At 31.6% G+C, this 18,917-nt stretch overlaps 1 protein-coding gene and 1 long non-coding RNA gene across 6 annotated transcripts; both read left to right on the plus strand.

Annotated features, from left to right (window-relative positions):
* The first annotated feature begins 6,537 nt into the window (after positions 1-6,537).
* Positions 6,538-8,802, plus strand: LOC125575799. 4 transcript variants are annotated; one of them, XR_007314383.1, is made up of 5 exons: positions 6,538-6,777; positions 6,853-7,134; positions 7,277-7,644; positions 7,729-8,004; positions 8,230-8,802. It is a non-coding gene; the product is annotated as an uncharacterized LOC125575799 (long non-coding RNA). The 4 variants fall into 4 exon arrangements; XR_007314384.1 differs by having other exon boundaries at positions 7,277-7,387; positions 7,527-8,004; XR_007314382.1 differs by having other exon boundaries at positions 7,277-8,004.
* Positions 8,803-11,938: 3,136 nt separating this feature from the next.
* Positions 11,939-14,899, plus strand: LOC125575800 (long chain base biosynthesis protein 2b-like). Of its 2 annotated transcripts, XM_048734886.1 has the most exons (11): positions 11,939-12,307; positions 12,380-12,468; positions 12,539-12,684; positions 12,751-12,875; positions 12,949-13,042; positions 13,116-13,279; positions 13,430-13,591; positions 13,790-13,916; positions 13,994-14,160; positions 14,264-14,371; positions 14,561-14,899. In XM_048734886.1, exons 1-11 carry the CDS (start codon positions 12,116-12,118, stop codon positions 14,654-14,656), a joined length of 1,470 nt encoding a protein of 489 aa, XP_048590843.1. In that variant the 5' UTR covers positions 11,939-12,115; the 3' UTR covers positions 14,657-14,899. The 2 variants fall into 2 exon arrangements, with proteins under 2 accessions (XP_048590843.1, XP_048590842.1); XM_048734885.1 differs by having other exon boundaries at positions 11,962-12,307; positions 12,539-12,875.
* The last annotated feature ends 4,018 nt before the right edge of the window (positions 14,900-18,917 follow it).

Consider the following 18,917-nt stretch of genomic DNA (forward strand, 5'->3'; position numbering starts at 1 on the left):
TTTTAATTTTAATATTTTTATTATATGTCGTAACTCCAACTTGTCACAAAAAAATGTTTAAATTATTATTTTGTATTTATGTAAAATGAAAAAAAATAACGAAAATTGATTTAAAAACTTTACTATTTTTAACATATTTTTTGTATTTTTAAATTGATATATATAATCATATATTACAATTAATTGAACTATTGATCTATGGTTCACCCGGTGTCAACCCAATAACCCATAGACCAAAATAGTTAGTCTAATGTCAGGATCGGGTCTTGAAACATTGATTTAAACATATTTTTACTCTTTATATTTTCTTATAATATACATTAATTTAGTTTTACCAAAATGATATATGAATTATATAGTGATTATTTATATATTGATCATATCTCAAAAGATAATATTATTTATTGGTTGATCATATCTTTACTTTGTTTGATCTTCTAAAATTAATTGTTTTTGCTTGTTCTATAATTTTTGATATCCATTTGATAATACCTGTAAAATTTGTAGGCCCTTTTAGACTCCATTTGTCAGAGACAATGTACATAATGATGTGGGATTACTTCTTCCGAGAGAAAGAGAAGGATTCACAAAAGCGGCATGTTACAAAGAGCATAACAATTTAGCACCCTGAAACAAACATTAAAAGTTAACAATATTAAAATTCCATGATATTTAAAAATAACAATATTATGGTTTAAAGTTTCAAAAAATAGTATATGGAATTTGGTTAACCTTTTTGTTTGAAGAAATTATCTACAATGTTTCACCAAATTTGTCATTGAATTCCTTCCATGTGTGAATGACCTTAACTTGAATGCACCAAGTTGTTCCGAAGCTTAATTTCAGAAAGATATGACAACACTCTTTTTAGAAGACATTCTGTATGAGATATTGTTCTGATTCTTGTGTTATACATAAGGTTAAAATGGTTGTATATATAGCGAATGGGTAAGTGGTTTAGAAAGGGATCTCACGAATGGAAAATAGGAGATGAGAATTGAGAATATTTGGTTAGTTCAGAATATTACTTGGAATATACTACTTTAATGATCTTAATATATTTTGTATCTACATTGTTACAAACTATGTTCTTCAAATAACAAATATAGTTAGTTAGCTGTTCAAATAGAAATATTGTTGTTAGATATTAACTTCGTGTTTGTGAAGCTACTGTTTGAATTTGGTATGAAAAATTAAAACTAATAAAAGCAAAAGACATGCATTATATTCCATAAATAGTGTTTTGAAATTGGGTTTATGTAGATAGGTTAACGTATACTGTTAGTTTGGATTTTATCATATTTTTATTTTTTGAAAATATATTAATACATATATCCTATAGCACTTAAATATAATATACACTTAAACACACCATAACATGATACTTTGTTGTAAAATTAAAAAAAAAAACGTAAGTGTAGTTTCTTTCAACAATGTCAACTATCAAAAAACTAAATGATGTTTCGATAGGTTTCCTTTCGTTTGAGTTTCCATAAATCACTTTGGAGCTTCGTTATATAATGTTAAGGGTTAGGATAGTATAGGGGTATATGACTTACCAACATATAAAATATCATCCATCCCCTACATGTGTCTTTAGTGAGTTTCAATCAAGACACTTTAGTTGCTGATAAAGTAAAGCGGAATAGTAAGTGTAACATCATATTTCCTCTCTTAGCATGCCTTATGTATTAGAATGAGTGATGAAATAAGAGGAATGGCGATGTGATGTGATGTTGTATTTCGATAATACATGTGTTTCAAATTTAGGTGGGTAGTTAAATGATAACTGGAACGTGATATTAAGCGTGTATATTATTTAGTTAGCATTAATTTAGTTGGTCTTTTTTATTTGACGATTTTACCCTTAATGAAGAATCTTTTAGAAAATGTTATAATATGTATTTGATAGCGTTACTGAAACCATTTAAATAATGTTTTTGGCGCTTAAGTATAATTTCTGCTAATTATTGGCGGAATCAGTGTTTTATGTTTCCGTTCACTTAATTTTCAAAATAGTATTAATTAATTGATATTTTGGGTTTTCTATATAATAGCGTTTATTTAATGCTATTATATAGTACGGAAAATTCAAACTCATCTACGATAGCAGTTCAGTAAAATGTGCTATAACAATGTGATATTAATGTGGATTGTTTTTAGTGAATCCAAGATGAACAAGTCAACAACACCTTTGCCAAGTTTCATTCAATCAGAGAAGATCTCACTATCGAATTTACCCCCAAACACTTAAGGAATCACTGCTAAAGAACTGTGACGACCATCTTCACTAAAACCCAGACTACAGAAGATCCAACCGTTGAAATCCAAATTTCTTCGTTGAAATTTTAACTCACTGATTGAAAACGTTTCCCACAAAATATCAACCCGATCAGGATCTCTCTAAACATGCCTTGACAAATCCGATGAAGTTTTCTTCATTTTTTCCTCTCTCTTTTGTTTAAGGAGTCTTCTTGAAAAAAAAAATTATGTCAAGTCTAACTACATAAATTAAGTTAAGAAATTTTATATAGTGTTTTACTGATTTCTAATGCCCAATATTAATTTCATAGACTAATATTAATAGCCCAACTTCAAGTTTGGCTATTACCAACCAAACCCATTAAATTTTCCTTTGTGTAGAAGGAATCCAACAAAGAGAAATAATGATGATTAGAGATCATTAACGGAAAGCGTGAGTCACAAATAAAGACAAAAGAGAAGGAAAGAGTTGTCAGCAATCCATCCATCCAGGTGCTGAGAGAGAGAGAGAGAGAGAGAGAGAGAGAGAGAGAGAGAGAGAGAGAGAGAGAGAGAGAGAGAGAGAGAGAGAGAGAGAGAGAGAGAGAGAGAGAGAGAGAGAGAGAGAGAAGAACCTGTAGATGCAAAAGATGGTGGTAGCTTAGTTGTGAGATTTGGTGCAATGGTGGCTGCTTTTGTAAGCAAATCTGCAACTACAAAAAAAGAAGATTTTAAACCGAGATAGAAAAGCAGAGAGTAGGAAATCAATAAAAAGTGAGATGGATACAGAGCACATACTGCATAACTTAGTCAACTTCAAGAAGTTCAGTTCTCAAATATAGAAAAAGCGTTGTTCTAGCAGACGTAACACTACGGTTTTATCCTGGATTGAAAATAACTAGTATTACCCCTCTACCAAAGTTAGTTTACTGTTTTTAGATTTTTTTGATCATTTTCATATTTTTCAATCAGAATAAATTATTATTTAAAATATTATATGAACAGTGGCACATAAATAGTAGAGGTTCCTCCATTAAGAAAAAAAGAAGGGATAAAACATATATCAATATAAATGGATACATGTTTGCAAAACATTTTAAAATACCAAAAAATAAAATATAGTTTAAATACTTTATTTGATCCCTTAAATTTTTTGTGATGATTTTATAATAACAGATAATTTAATTTATGTAAATTTAAGTATGATGAATCTAATAAATTTGCTATTTTATTTTTTACAGTTGAAAATAAATGTTGCATTTATATTTTATGTTAGTTTACCAAACATCTTTTTGTAAAAGGACACATTTGAAATTAACCCACATTACTTATTTTGATACTTTGTTAAATTTAGAAGATTAAATTTTCCAACTTTAGTTTGCTTTTTATTAAATTATAATTAATTATCTAGCAGTAATTAAGTAACATAAACTGACCTTTGGATTCAGAGATGCAAGGTCTGTGATACATCCAACAATAGTTTTAGGAGAATGCTGAAAAATAATTGATTCAATGAAGGAAATATTTATCAACAAATAAAAAAAAGTACATAATGAAAAACAGGCAAAACCTTCTTTGCCAGGCTAAAACATGATGCTCCATTTAGTCCCTTTTCATGTGAATAATTTTGATTGTGATCCATCCCATCTCTCCAAACTGTGACCTACACTGCATGTAAATCAATTGATATAGGAAGTTTATAAGTTATATACTGCAGTGAATAGTGATCTAAAATTGAATCTCTTTAAAAAATACCATACCAGCATACATCTTCCTATAATTCCATTGTACTGATCTAAAATCTCGTCGATTGATATTATTCAGACAATGAATAAATAAAGTTTTGATCTGGTACAGAGAATAAAAAAGAAGACAGGAAGAAACATGTCGATGTCAAAACTGGAATTTAAGAGATAATACATGTTGTTTTGATAGAGAAGATTGAAAGAAACAGAAAAAAACAAAGAATAATTAGTAGATCAGAGAATCATATAGAAGAGGAAAACAGTTTGAAAAATCAAGGTCATATGATTTTGAACATGGGTAGATGCAATATCCTTAGAAAATTTAGGATCTATGTGCTGAAATTTAGGAATCGGTTTTTTTTTTTAAATCAATTGTTTTTTTAATATTTTGTATTTTCCATATGTCAAATTTTGATTTGTCAAATGACTTGTGCTTTAGTATATAAAGGATATGTGAAAGGAAACAACTTTTTTTGAATGTATTTTTCATTTTATTATATAATTTTCAGTAAATTATTATTTGTTGACTAAATTTTTTATCAAGCTCAAGTTATGATATGTATTTTCACTATTTTTTTTATAATTTGATAGTTTTTGTTTTTCAAACTGATTCTTTTTAAGTTTAGTTTCGATTATTTATTAATTTGTGGTTGTGGTTTCTTCTCATTAGCTTGGTGGCCAAAAAAGAAAAAAACATTTCTTGATAAAAAATGTTTTTGCTGGCATAAGTTTGATGAAAAGTGGAAACAATAGCTTAAATGTATTTTTCTCATTTTTATTCTTATGAATATTCTCTATTAATTTTTTGAAATCTATGTTTTTAGATTATATTATGTATTTTAACTAAATTATCATATATTGATAAAAGATTGATGTTGATAGGATTGCAAATAAAATAATGATTAAAATAGGTTTATGGTTTATTATATGTTTTGTTAATTGATTTGGTCTAAATGTAAAGATGATGAAAAATTTAAGATACATATTAAATTTTTTAAACTATACTTAGGTATCAAATTTTTATATAATTTCTTGATGAGTTGGCTTGAATAAAAATTACTTTTACACATGTGTCATTCATAGGTAAACTTTCCAATTGATTTTTTTATTTGATTGGTCGATGTTTTTTGTTTATTTATTTATTTAATTTGTCTAACCAATAAAATAAACCATAAACAAACTTGTATAAGTTAACAAACAATGCAAAATATGTTATGAAGAAAAATATATCCCTCAATTTATGGCAAATATGTTGTCAAACACACCCAATAATAAAATTTAACATGAAACATTTGATTGAATAAGAATCATCTGAATATTTTATATCTTCAATTTAGAGTAATCTTATATAATTTTCAACAAAAGCGAAAAATGAATATATGGTCAAAGTTATGATCATAAAGATTAATCTGATATAAATTTATCTTATCTTATTTTAAATGATTTTGATTAATGTAGTTGTTAATAAATACAAAAAATGGTATAATTTAAAATTCATAAATCATTTATCTTACAAAATAAAAAACAAGTTCACTTAAATTTCTATTTAGAATAAATTTTATCATTAGAGAGTTATAATATACATTTATTGTAAATTGAACATATTTTATAGTATTTAATGTATACTCGTTTTATATTTAAATGTATGGGTTTTATATAAATATATGTTCCATTTATATGAAGCGATAAAAAGGAAAACATTAAATTTATGGTTTATAAGGGATGTAATATAATAAATTGGCGTTAGACAACCACAAATTTTAAACACTACACAACATATAAATTTTATTATATTGTAAGTAATTAAATTGAAGCATATACTAACTATTTTTAATTTAGTTGTTGATAAAAAGACAAATAATATACTATAAAGTCTTGTATGTATGAAAAAGTAATAAAATAATGAAAGTAAACAAATAAATCAAATATTTATTTTGAAAGATATATAATAAATAAATTTTACATTTAATCTGTAAAATATAAATATATCTTAGAGTGACAAAAATACGTTAAAACTATTATATTATATATTAAATTTTTAAAAGTAATTATATTTGCGTAATCACGGACAATCACCTAGTATGTACTTGTTTTTGCATTTTAATGGATTTGAAAATCTGAATTAAATCTAGTGTTATTAGTTCTATGATTTTCAAATCTGTATTAAAATCATGTGTTATTGGTTTAATGATTCATAAATTCTATATCAAATCAAGTGTTATTCTATCGTACAGATTTACTAATAAATTTGATTTTTAATGGCTTTGAATGGATTTGTTTGGATTTTTTTGTTTAAAATACAAAGACTCAAATCCGAGGGAAAACTTCCGGATTTGTAAATACTAATCCGAAAATTTTTAAAATCTGCATAGTTTACTTGGATTTATAAATACTACATGGATTTCTAAATCAATCAAAATATCACAATACTAAAAGTAAAAGCCGGATATGGTGAGCAGGGAGCGTGCCACGTCATCAAAAATAATCAGCCAATCAGAAAATTTAAATCTGCAATGTCAGCTTAAGTTGAGATTGATAAATACGTAAAGGCCCAGTTTCAGCCTACTTCTCCCACCACCGTATATCATAAAATTTCTTATTTACTTCTTCTCTCTTGATTACCTCTTCGTATCCTCTTCGTATCTTCACTCCGTCTCCGTATTTGCGTCCATCCGTCTCTTCTCTAATTGGTTCAACTGCATCAGGTTTTGGAAATCGAAGTGTATGCCATTTTTTTAATTTGGAGTTTAAGGCTGAGCTTGATGATAGAATCGTTTGATCATAAACCCAGGTACGACGTAATCCTTTGAATCACAAGTTATTACATTCACAATTCGATTTATTAAGATGTTTATGTGAAAATCAGTTTAGCAATTTACGAAAACGGAGACGAGATCTAGACGGCAGAGAAATAGAGTTGAATGGAAGAGGATATGCAAGAAGATGTTCGAAAGAAGCAGCTCTAAGGTGGAAATTTATGGGACCTCTGCTTCCGACAGAAACGATGCTGACCCATGATGACGGAGTCGCCGATGCTGGTGGGAGCAACAGTGGAAAGATTCTCACGGTCAAAAGAAGGCTAAAAGTACATAGAGGTTACATTTTCTTTATGACAATCAGAATCGTTGGTGGTGATCGTAGCCTAAAGGTATAACTTGATTTAGGTTCCCTTAATATGCTCGACTTTGAGAGAATATAGTTTTCTCTCATAAGTCATAACCTCAATCTTATTGTATTTGTCCAAAACCAAAACTATATATCAATCATTTTTATTGGCTTTTGATCATTAGGAACTTCAGATGCTTCTGCAGCTGCACAAGAGAGATGAAATCTGAGTGATTTTGCCAAGCCTCTTGGGCGATGAAAATTTTGTTATGTTATGTCTTGCTAGGTAAAGGCAGGTCAGTATAACTTTCATTCATTCCCTATCTTTGTTGGAGTTTGTTGTTCATGTTATACAAACACAATTTAACCTTTGTTCAAATCTGTTCATTGTTTTTCCAACCAAATTCTCACACATATATGCAAATATGAAACAAGATTCTTTCCAATACCCTGCTTCACCAAATTCAAGTTGAACATCATCTCAAAAGAGAAATAGAGGTTCAGTCTCATCTCGAGTCTCATCTCATGAGTGGCGTTTCAGACATATTTTGAGGTATATGAAACATATTATTAGTACATTTTTTCCTTCAGTTCAGTGAATCTTTTAGGACTTCTGTGGTGGTTGATGTTTTTGAAGTTGTTATGACAACACAAAGTCATTTGCTTCAAAGTGAATGAAGCGTGTTCATCAGCTCCAAGAGGCTGGTTTCATCATGATGTTCTTCACTTCAGGTATATATGTTTGTTTCATTGATGTGAAATATCTAACTCTTATGTAAGGGTGAGAATGGAGAAATACATGTGGCTGTAAGACGTCCAATGTGACAGCAGGGAAATGTGCCATCTTCTGTTATCTCGAGCCACAACGTGCATCTTGGAGTATTTTCAACCGGATGACACACCATTTCAACAGGTACCATGTTTACAGTTTACTGTAAACCAGCAAGATCTATGATTTTAAGTTTAACTAACATGACAACTTTGATTCTTCTCTGTGTCTGATGCCTACAATGTTACTTAATGTTAATACATTGTTGTTTTGTTTGAGACAAGACTTGTCCATCAGAGTGTTAAAATAGCTACTCTATAATCATGAAATTTAAAGCTGATATGAAATTCGGATGTTCTGCTCCTGTAGTAGCTCCAAGAGTTGTGCTTTCTAAAACGGTGTTTGTCAAAAGCCTTCGCCTTCAGCCTTTACCTCCAAAGATTTTCTTGATTGCTCTCATGTGGATGGCTTCAGACGTGCCTCCTGGTGTTTGTAGAGAACACACCGTCAATTTTTCAAGTTCATGGTTTGTGGCGGTCCATGCTGTTGTGCCTTTCATACCTATGCTCGGAAACTCTGTGCTGATGCCTAAAGCAGCCATGGCTAAAACCATCGGAGCATCGATCTTGGGACAGCTCATTAGTCAAGAGCTGAACATTACCGTCTCGGAGCAGCAGCTGCGAATAAAGTTTCTGAAAGTTAACAAGATCTATGATGGTTCAGACGTTGCCAAAGGAAATTGTGCTGATGGGGAAGGAGTGACAGATGGTTATTAGTTATTACTTATTACAATGTAATAGTATAGGCCTCGACCACAAGCTTTAATCATTTCAAAGAAGAAATATGAAATGATTTTTCTCTAATGTATATGACTATAAATGAGGATACCAGATGAGAAAAATATTGATAGAGAAGCTATTGAAAAGGTCAAATTATGTAGTTCTCAAAGTTGTCACAGAGTTAACCAATGTAAAATAATGCACATTGTAAAGAAAAAGGGCATGAGTAAAATATTTCCTTAACTCTAAATTTATTAAATTGTTTTATCAATTAAATAAGAGACAAATAAAGAAGATGTGCATACCTTTTAAGTAATTAAAAATCATTAATTAATGATAACAGACATAACAAATAATGATGATTTTCTTTTCATCACTGCAGTATTAGCCAACTAAAATTTTAAATATATACAATTTGCTAAGCAAATATTACAAAATATGTAGAGTCCAACTAACATTGAAATACATACAATAATATTTTTTTGTTTAATCGTAAATACTATTTAGTAAATATGTGAAATTTGTGCATTTTACTATCTTCATTTGTATTATTTTGAAAGTTGAAAAATATTTAAGATTTAATAAAACTTTCAAGATTAAATATAGTAGTAGCTAAAATATTATAGGAAATAATAACAAAAAAAATGTATTGACTTTGTTTACATTTGGATATAAGACTAATATTCAAAACATATTTAATTTGATGGTGCTATGTTTTTTCAAAACTCTATAATGACAAAAAAAAAAAGCATATATACCTAAATAAAGTACATAGAGTAACTTGGTGATAGCTCACAACTAGGAATGACTATAGAAGTACCTATAACCATTCTGAAAATCCTTTGCAATTGTAGCAATTTTTTATAGTCAACTTTGATGCATAATTAACTTCTTCCCGACATTAGAGATTTAGAGGTTAGGAAGTCACTTTTAAAAATACTTAATCCAATCTCCCAAACGAATTGTTTTAATTTTTAAATATTTTGATTGCTTTTTAAGAAGCAAGCTTGGAACCTTTAAAAAAAATAGCAAGCTTAAAATTTAAAACAAATAAGGTTATTCCTTAACCTCTTCGATGATTTTTTTTTTTTGATGAAATATCAAATTCATTGATCAAGCAAAGAATGTTATTTACATAAGTATGGCTACTTTACTATCTTTATGTATGAACCACTTCTTTTTCACATACTAAGCTGGAACCAACGGCTGAGTAATCCTCCATATTTGTGATCGAATCTGTATTTGAGTGAAGAGATTTTGTTTCTCACTGCCTTATCAATGCGCCGTCGCATATGATCAGTGGTAACTCTGCTTTGCTGATGACGCCTCCCATTCCTTTCTCTCCAAATGTGGTAAATTGTGGTCTGCAACAAAAGTTTCAACAAAACCATGGAGATGTGAAGCTTAAACTTTGAGACTGACCAACCATCTTTGTTCAAGGAGCTGCGAAGTATGAGTAATTGGATATATAAAGTTGTCCATATTTAGATTAGTTCATAAACAACCATAGAACAAGATTAATTAGTTCATAAACAATTCTTTCATTCTTTTGTAAAGGGTCCATATTTTTATCAATAAATTTAATTTTAAAAAAAGTTATCGTGGTAACAACCATTATCTCCATAATATATTTTAAAAAAAAAATTAAAGGTTTAATACATACTAATTAATAATTCTTATTTATATAAAAGTAATTACTTCCTTCATTATCACACGGTTTTATTTTGACAAAACAATAAAAATCATCCAAAATTTCAAAGGAAGAATAAGAGTAAAGTACAATAGATGGGTTAGAGGTTAGACCAACTAATAAGAAGATTTAAGATGGTAATAAGATTATAATCAAGGAAACACAGTTAAGGACAATTTCCTGACGTCTGATGAATTGTCTATGTATTCTAAACTCAGTTTTGGTATTTGTATCAAATAAGAAAATTTTTATAACAAAAGTGCGAGAAAAAAAATTATATGCAGCATTCAAACAACAAAAATCAGAACATGTTTCATTTCATATATTATATCTATGGGTGGACAAAAAAATCGAACCAAACAGAAACCGATCCAAACCAAGCCAAAATCTATTATCAAATAGTTTGGATAAAGATGTTTCCAACCCGAACACACCGAACCAAGTAAAACCGAATCGAAAAACCAATGTATTTTTTATTATTATTTGAATTAAAGATAGTAGCAGTATACAATATACTAAAATCCTAAAACTAAAGTCATTGTTAATTTTATTAACTATGTTGGGGTTTTTAATTTTCTATGCACTTTAGTTAATTTTGGTTTAATTGTGTTCTTATAATTTTTTGTGTGGTTTTTTTAAATTTTTGTTTCAGTTTTATATTATATTTAATTTACATAGTTTATTTTTAAAAAGCATTATTAATGATTTTTTTATTAATTTTCTGTTTACTCAGTTAACTTTGATTTGATTATGTTATTATAAACTTTTTGTGCATTTTAAAGTTTTTAATTTAATTTATATTGGATTTAGTTTACATAGTTTATCTTTTCATAGTCACCAACCTAATGATTTCATGACCAAACATTTATGTTTTAAGACATATTTCTCTTAAATTAAACTAAGGGAACCTGATTAAACCAAACCTAAACACAAATCTAGACGAATACAAACTGAACAGAATACAAACCAAACCGAAATCGATCCAGACCAAACTAATTTTGGTTTACTTCAGTTGGTAAAAAATTATAGAACCGTATTAACCGAATCCAAACTGAACCGATAAAATAATCGAAGTGTCCACCTTTAAATTTATATTCTACTCACTACAAACATATAAATTATCACAATAAAAAAAAATATCAATTATCCGCGCGTAGCGCGGAATACGACCTAGTATAAACTAATAACACTTCCTAAGAGTTCTTTAGTTTATGAAAAATACAATATTATTTCTTTCAAATCGTTAAACAAGTAGAACTGTTAGCTGTACTTTGGATAATTTCAAATATTTTTAAATATTTAGAATATTTAAATACATAGTTGTAATTCAGATATTTTATGGTATCTAAAATTTTTCAGTTCGGGTAAAAATCTGATCCAGCTCTTCGGATATTAAAACCATTTGAGTATTTTTACCAATTTTGATTCGAATTTAGTAGGTTAGATTCGGTTTGGGTTTTTCGTGTCCGGATATTTTACCAGATCCTACATGTATCGATTAAAAGTTGGGATTGGATTATAATTGAGGTTTTGTTTTGGTAAGTTCTGGTTCAGAATTTTTTCTGGTCCAAGTAAAGTGACAAAGGAATAATAGTTTTATTTATTTTTATTTGTAAGATTCGAAGGATCCTTTTGTTTTTTTTAGAAGAAGAAAGGGGAAGAGATCCAATTCAAATCTCTCTCTCCTCTCTCCCGTGAGAAAGAGAAAGGCGCAGATTTTTCCAGATCTCATCACAACCGAGATTGAGAGAGAGAGAGAGAGAAGGAGAAGGAGAAGGGAAGAAAAATGATTACGATCCCATACCTGACGGCCGTATCGACATACTTCAGCTACGGCTTGCTCTTCGCGTTCGGGCAGCTTCGAGATTACTCGCGCCTTATCTTCGATTGGTGCTCCACCAACAATCTCCACGGATACGCCCCCATCTGCTTGGCTCACGAGGATTTCTACATCCGACGATTGTATCACCGTATTCAGGTCTCCTTAATTGATAAATGAAAAAGAAAACATTTTGTTTATGATTCCTAATGTTTGTTTGTGTGAATAAAGGATTGTTTTAATCGGCCCATCTCAAGTGCTCCTGATTCTTGGGTTGATGTTATCGAGAGGTACTCTAATGACAACAACAAGACCCTCAAGTGAGTGTCTCTATCCCCTTCCCTCTCCTTCTATTCTAAAGGTTTAACCTTTCCTTTTTGGTGGTTCCAGGCGAACAACAAAGAGCACAAGGTGCCTCAATTTGGGCTCTTACAACTATCTTGGGTTCGGTTCTTTCGATGAGTATTGCACTCCTCGCGTTATTGAGTCCTTGAAGAAGTTTTCAGCTAGTACATGCAGCTCTCGCGTTGACGCAGGTCAAGACAGAACAATCTCTCTTCTCTGTTTTTGTATTCTGACATCCGTTTCGTTTCTGCCATCAGGGACCACATCTGTGCATGCAGAACTTGAAGAATGTGTTGCCAAGTATGTGGGGAAACCTGCTGCTATTGTCACTGGTATGGGCTTCGCAACAAACTCCGCTATCATTCCTGTCTTGATTGGAAAGGTACGTTGTGATGAACGCCCATGGATGCTACTCCCAAAGACCTATGTTTTAGTGGCATCTTTGTCCTATGCAGGGAGGGTTGATAATAAGCGATTCTTTGAACCATACTTCAATTGTAAACGGTGCTCGAGGTTCAGGAGCCACTATCCGCGTTTTCCAACACAACAGTAGGCTTTTCTTATGCTTCTCTTTCCAGGTTTTTGTTATCCATCCATGTAAACTTGGTTGATTGCTTTTCAGCACCTGCTCATTTGGAAAGAGTATTGAAAGAACAAATCGCTGAGGGACAACCTAGGACACACAGACCCTGGAAGAAAATTATTGTTGTTGTTGAGGGTATTTACAGCATGGAAGGGGAGATTTGTCAACTGCCCGAGATTGTCTCAGTTTGCAAGAAGTATAAGGTGAGATACACTTTCTTTAATGTTCCATATTTGTGGAGGTTAAGGAATTCGATCTACTTAACCATCCTTTCTTTGCGACTTCAAAATATTCTAGTCTAGTTTGTTTGTCTGGTGTGTAACTTCAGTTGTTCTTGTATATCCTTGTTGCAGGCTTATGTTTACTTGGATGAAGCTCACAGCATTGGAGCAATTGGAAAAACAGGCAGGGGTGTTTGCGAACTTCTCGGAGTTGACACAGCTGATGTGGACATTATGATGGGGACTTTTACCAAATCTTTCGGATCTTGTGGTGGCTATATTGCCGGATCCAAGGTTAGCAAATTATATACCTTTCTTTTGCAATTATGTAAAGATCTCTTATAATGACCCTTGTCAAAGATGAGGAAAGAGCTTCTACTAAGGCCCTAATCCTACACAACAGACCATTTATTTTTGTCTAGGCAAGTAGTGCAGTTTATCTCAAAACCAACCAAGGGCTTATATCATATTTTGTGCTTTCAATTTCGGTAGGAGCTCATCCAATATTTGAAGTACCATTGCCCGGCTCACCTTTACGCAACATCAATCTCAACTCCTTCAGCGCAACAAATCATATCAGCCATAAAAGTTATCCTTGGAGAGGACGGTTCAAACAGAGGTACCTCTCTATTGTTTTCTGAGCTTCATAATCTCAAGTTATGTAGTCTCAAAATTCTTCTAAAAAATCTGGGGCAGGTGCGCAAAAGTTAGCAAGGATAAGGGAGAACAGCAACTTTTTCAGGGCTGAGTTGCAGAAGATGGGATTTGAGGTCCTTGGAGACAATGATTCCCCAGTCATGCCAATAATGCTTTACAATCCAGCAAAAATCCCAGCCTTCTCAAGGGAATGCTTGCGAGAAAACGTAAATACAGACAGGACTCTTGTCTTTCTTCCAGTATCTCATTTGCTTTTATTACGCAAAAGAGACTCTCACCTCTTCAATGTACGTTTAAAACTGTGAACAGGTCGCAGTTGTGGTTGTTGGTTTCCCAGCTACGCCTCTATTGCTAGCCAGGGCTCGTATTTGCATATCCGCATCTCACTCAAGAGAAGATCTTATCAAAGCTCTAAAGGTAAAAGAAAATATCTTTCTTTGAGTTCACTCGCGTGCTCTCCTAATATCATTTACTATACAATTGATGAAGCCTTAACAAATTCTCAGGCATAGTAAAGAAATATTTGATTTGAGTCTAACCCCAAAAGTCTACAAAAAGAACATAATAAAGGGACTGTGCTTATAGATACTCTCTGTGTTATGACAGGTTATAAGCAAAGCAGGTGACCTTACCGGAATCAAATATTTTCCGGCAGCACCAAAGAAGCAAGAAGAAGAGAAAGATAGAATCAAATTGGATTAAGACCGTAATGCTAAGCAGTTTCCTTACCAAACGAGGGTTTGATCAGTACTAATTAGCATTAGTTTACTGGTTTTTCTTGCGGTTCTGTCTTTTGCTGTGGCCCCTCTACTTGTCTTGAAACTTTGTGATCGTTCTTCTTTTTTTTCATTTTGTTTCTTTGGTTTCGTCCGAGTTAATTGTATAGCTTCCTTTAAGATTGGTGCTCCAAAATTACAGATGCTATTTGATGACGTTTTATGCTTCTGTTTTTGCTTCACGAAGCTAATATATGGTGTCTAATTCTTTAGGACCAAAGCAATTTTTTTTTTTTAATTCGGACTGTTTTGTTGTGCTCCTTCCTAATTTTAACCTCTGAAAAATCTATATATCAAACCAAGTGTATATTGTTGATTTACAATTCTTCAGAAATGTTCAAACGCAAAATGAACTGTTAAATGATCAAAAACCAAAATGGAGCATACAGTATTCAATTATTCCAGATCGGGACAGGAATGATAATGATGGGAAGTTGTTGGGACGAGTGGTAGCTACATCTTGGTCCTCACTTCATAATGTCTTGAGAGTGACGCTACTTGTCACGAATCTTGTGATTTATTCAGACTTAATTGTTTAGGGTCTTCAAAAAGCAGAGGATAGGGAACCGCTAAAAGAACTTTTCTTGATCTTTGACTCTATTTTTGTTCCGAAGTCAAAATATCATTATTTATGCGTCTGCTTTTGTTCCACGAAAACTAGGGTGTCCAATTCTAGACTAAACCCTAAGAAGATCTACAAACTAAAAAATTATCTTCATGTTTTAAATTTCAATACAAACTTTGAGGAAATAGTTTCAGTTAATCCAAGTTCCTAATGGCCCCACAATATAATGTAGACTAGTGGTTGAATTCTCTTAATGGAAAACCATATCTCAAAACGTAACTGATGACATTTGTAATAGATAATGCCTACTAAACTAGAATAGAAACAATCATTCCTAAATTTTTGTTCTGAACACTGAACACATCATTATTTTCTGAGTATTGGAACTTCTATTGCAAATCAGTCTAAGTGTTGTATACCTACCACCGGACGTAAGTGACGAGTTAGTTTAAGCATTATTTTCTAAGTGCTGGTGTTGTTTTTATATGGGACTTTAAAGTTTCAACTTATACTAGTCGTTTTAACAAGCCATTTTTAAACGCCGTTAAAATAGTTAATCATTTTGAATTTTATTTTTAAACGTTTTTCAAGGGATTCGAACCCGAGTCGAATGCCTCAATCATAAGAAAGGTAAACCACTAGACTACTTACACCATTTTATTAACTAGTGGTATATACTAATAGCAGAAGAAACAACTTGATATGATATGCTATTCTCCTCCTATTATCGACAGCCCTTTCTTGTCCGCGTCCTAGAATAAGCAATTTGATGAAGTGAGTTTTTAAGTTTCTACAGAGAAGTGTGTAATAACTGTATTGAGAGAGCTCCAGCCACTTGAGTTTTCAAGTTTTTACATCAATGGTTTTGAATCGTAGATTGGATAAGTGATAGAATACAGTTACAAATTACAGATTTAGGTTTTGAGAAGAAATTTATTAGGGTTTATTAGATCCAAAAACTATTTAGGGGTTTATGTTGGAGAAGAAACAATTTGAGGGTTTAATAATAACTATTAGTATCTACCACTAGTTAATGAAATTGTAAGTAGTCTAGTGGTTTACCTTTGATATGATTGAGGCTTTGGGTTCTTTGAAAAATGTTTTTAATAGTATTTCAAAAACGACTTCGTATGGATTTGACAGAGATTAGAAACGGAGATTAATCTCGTTAACTCAATATGTTAACCATTTTAACGGTGTTTTAAAAATGGCTTAGTCAAAATAAGTTGAATGTTAAAACGGATAGTCAAAATAAGTTGATTCTTTAAATGACCCACTAGAAAATTCATATTTTTTCTCAACCAAATTTGAAAGTTGGTGATTTAATTGACAATTTTCTTTTTTTTATAGTGATTGGAAACCTTGTAAAAAAAGTGTTTTACGACATAAATGGTACCAGCGAAGGCTAGCTCTAGACCAAATAAGAGATGGGCTTATTTGCTAAATAGCCAAAAAAAAGTGAAATTAGATTTTTAGAGAGAGAGAGTAGAGAGAGATAGGAAGAGAAAGTAGGAGAGAAGGGGTGTTTTTAGTTAGTTAGTGAAATTTGTTTTTTTTTGTGTCTACTGGGTGCAATTTCCCATAAGAGATTGGGGTTAAATACCCAAACTCTTCCCAGCTAACAAAATAAAAATATAAAAAATGTTGTATACATATTCGGTAGAGAGTTTTTGTTCATCAAGAACCAGTGTCGTGCAAAGTGTTTTAGGGGCATAAGACAAGTTTAAAAAACAAACTTACAACTATAATGAAAATAATTTTCTAAGGCCCTGTTCGTTTGCTCACCCAGGTGATCCATCTGGGTGAAAATGCAAATTGATGTTCGTTTTATGCATTATAATGTTATATCCAAATGGATCATCCAGCTGAATTTTTAAAAACTCATATCAAATTCTCACTTAAATGAAGGTGAGTCTTGATGGTGCATCTAGATGCAGATGCATCTAGATGCAGATGCATCTACTTCAGTCCAAAATGATAAATGACAAAAATGATCTTTTAAAATCAAAATATTATTTTCAAACCGTAAATTCTATTTTTTTGCATATACATTTTTCCCCTATAACTAAAAAATGCATTTTCTCGCAAAAACTGAAAAACACACTTTCCCGCCAAAACCGCAAGATGCGTTTTTCTGCTAAAAAACATAAAACACACATTTTCATAAAACACATTTTTCGGCTAAACAAGTAAAACCGTACTTTTCAACGAAAACCGAAAAAACACATTTTCCCGCTAAACCCAAAAACGCATATTCCCGCCAAAACTCCAAAAAGCATTTTCCGGCCAAAACTGCAAAAAGCATTTTCCCGCCAAAACCGGAAAACGCATTTTCTCGCCAAAACCGAAAAACACAATTTTCTCGCCAAAACCGGAAAACAGAATTTTCCCGCCAAAACCGGAAAATGGAATTTTCCTGCCAAATCCGGAAAACAGAATTTTTCCGCAAAAACCGGAAAACATAATTTTTCCGCCAAAACCGGAAAACAGAATTTTTCCTGCGAAAACCGGAAAAAACGCATTCCCCCCCCCCCAAAACTGAAAAACGGAATTTTACCGCCAAAACCGGAAAATGAAATTTTCCCGCCAAAACCAGAAAAACGTATTTTCCCGCTAAAACCGGAAAAACGCATTTTCTTGCTAAAACTGAAAAACGCATTTTCCCGCCAAAACCGAAAAATGTATTTTCTCGCCAAAACCGGAAAAATGTATTTTCCCGCCAAAACCAGAAAATTGTATTTAACCGCCAAAACCGGAAAAATGTATTTAACCGCCAAAACGGGAAAATGTATTTTTCCACCAAAAACGGAAAAAATGTATTTTCCCGCCAAAACCGGAAAAGCGCATTTTCCCGCCAAAACCGGAAAATGTATTTTCCCACCAAAACCAGAAAAAATGTATTTTCCCGCCAAAACCGCAAAAATGATTTTCCCGCCAAAATCGCAAAAAAAAAAAAAAAAAATTACCGCCAAAATCGTGAAAAAAACTTTTCCCGTCAAAAACACTTTTCCCGCCAAAACTTGAAAACACATTTTTCCCATCTAAACCGCAAAAACGTATTTTTCAGCCAAACCCATAAAACCTATTTTCCACCAAAACTATAAAAATGCACTTTTTCGCGAAAAACACATATTTCCTCAAAAACCGCAAAAATATTTTCAGCCAACCGTAAAAAATGCTATTTTTCCGCCGAAACGTAAAAAATTATATTTAGTCATTTTATTAACAAGTCCACCTGGATGCAGATGGAAGTTAAAAAATGACAAGCAAACCAACATAGTTGCATTCAGATGATTCATCTGGATGCATGAACGAAATGAAGAAACGAACAACACTCAGATGGAGCATCTGGGTAAAACATCTAGATGGACCATCTGGATGCATCTTCCAGATGTACAAATGAACATGGCCTAATATGATATATCACCTTTGCCAAATACACAAGTTTAACACTTACAAAAATAAGTTTATTACTTAAATATACTATATTATGTCATATAAGAAAAAATACATAGATTCAAAAAATTAGTTAATCAATTCTCATGAAAAAAATTTTCTTAGAAAATAAGTTAAGCAACTAGAAATTATTTTAAATTTTGGGTCTAAAACAAATACATTTTTC

Source organism: Brassica napus, chromosome A6 (genome assembly GCF_020379485.1).
Source record: "Brassica napus cultivar Da-Ae chromosome A6, Da-Ae, whole genome shotgun sequence".
NCBI classification, from domain to species: domain Eukaryota; kingdom Viridiplantae; phylum Streptophyta; class Magnoliopsida; order Brassicales; family Brassicaceae; genus Brassica; species Brassica napus.

Coding starts and splice junctions, on each gene's coding strand:
- LOC125575800 (XM_048734885.1), top strand. CDS start 12,116: ATGATTACGATCCCATACCTGACGGCCGTATCGACATACTTCAGCTAC. Junction 12,308..12,379: donor GATTGTATCACCGTATTCAG/GTCTCCTTAATT, acceptor GTGTGAATAAAG/GATTGTTTTAATCGGCCCAT. Junction 13,592..13,789: donor GCTATATTGCCGGATCCAAG/GTTAGCAAATTA, acceptor CAATTTCGGTAG/GAGCTCATCCAATATTTGAA.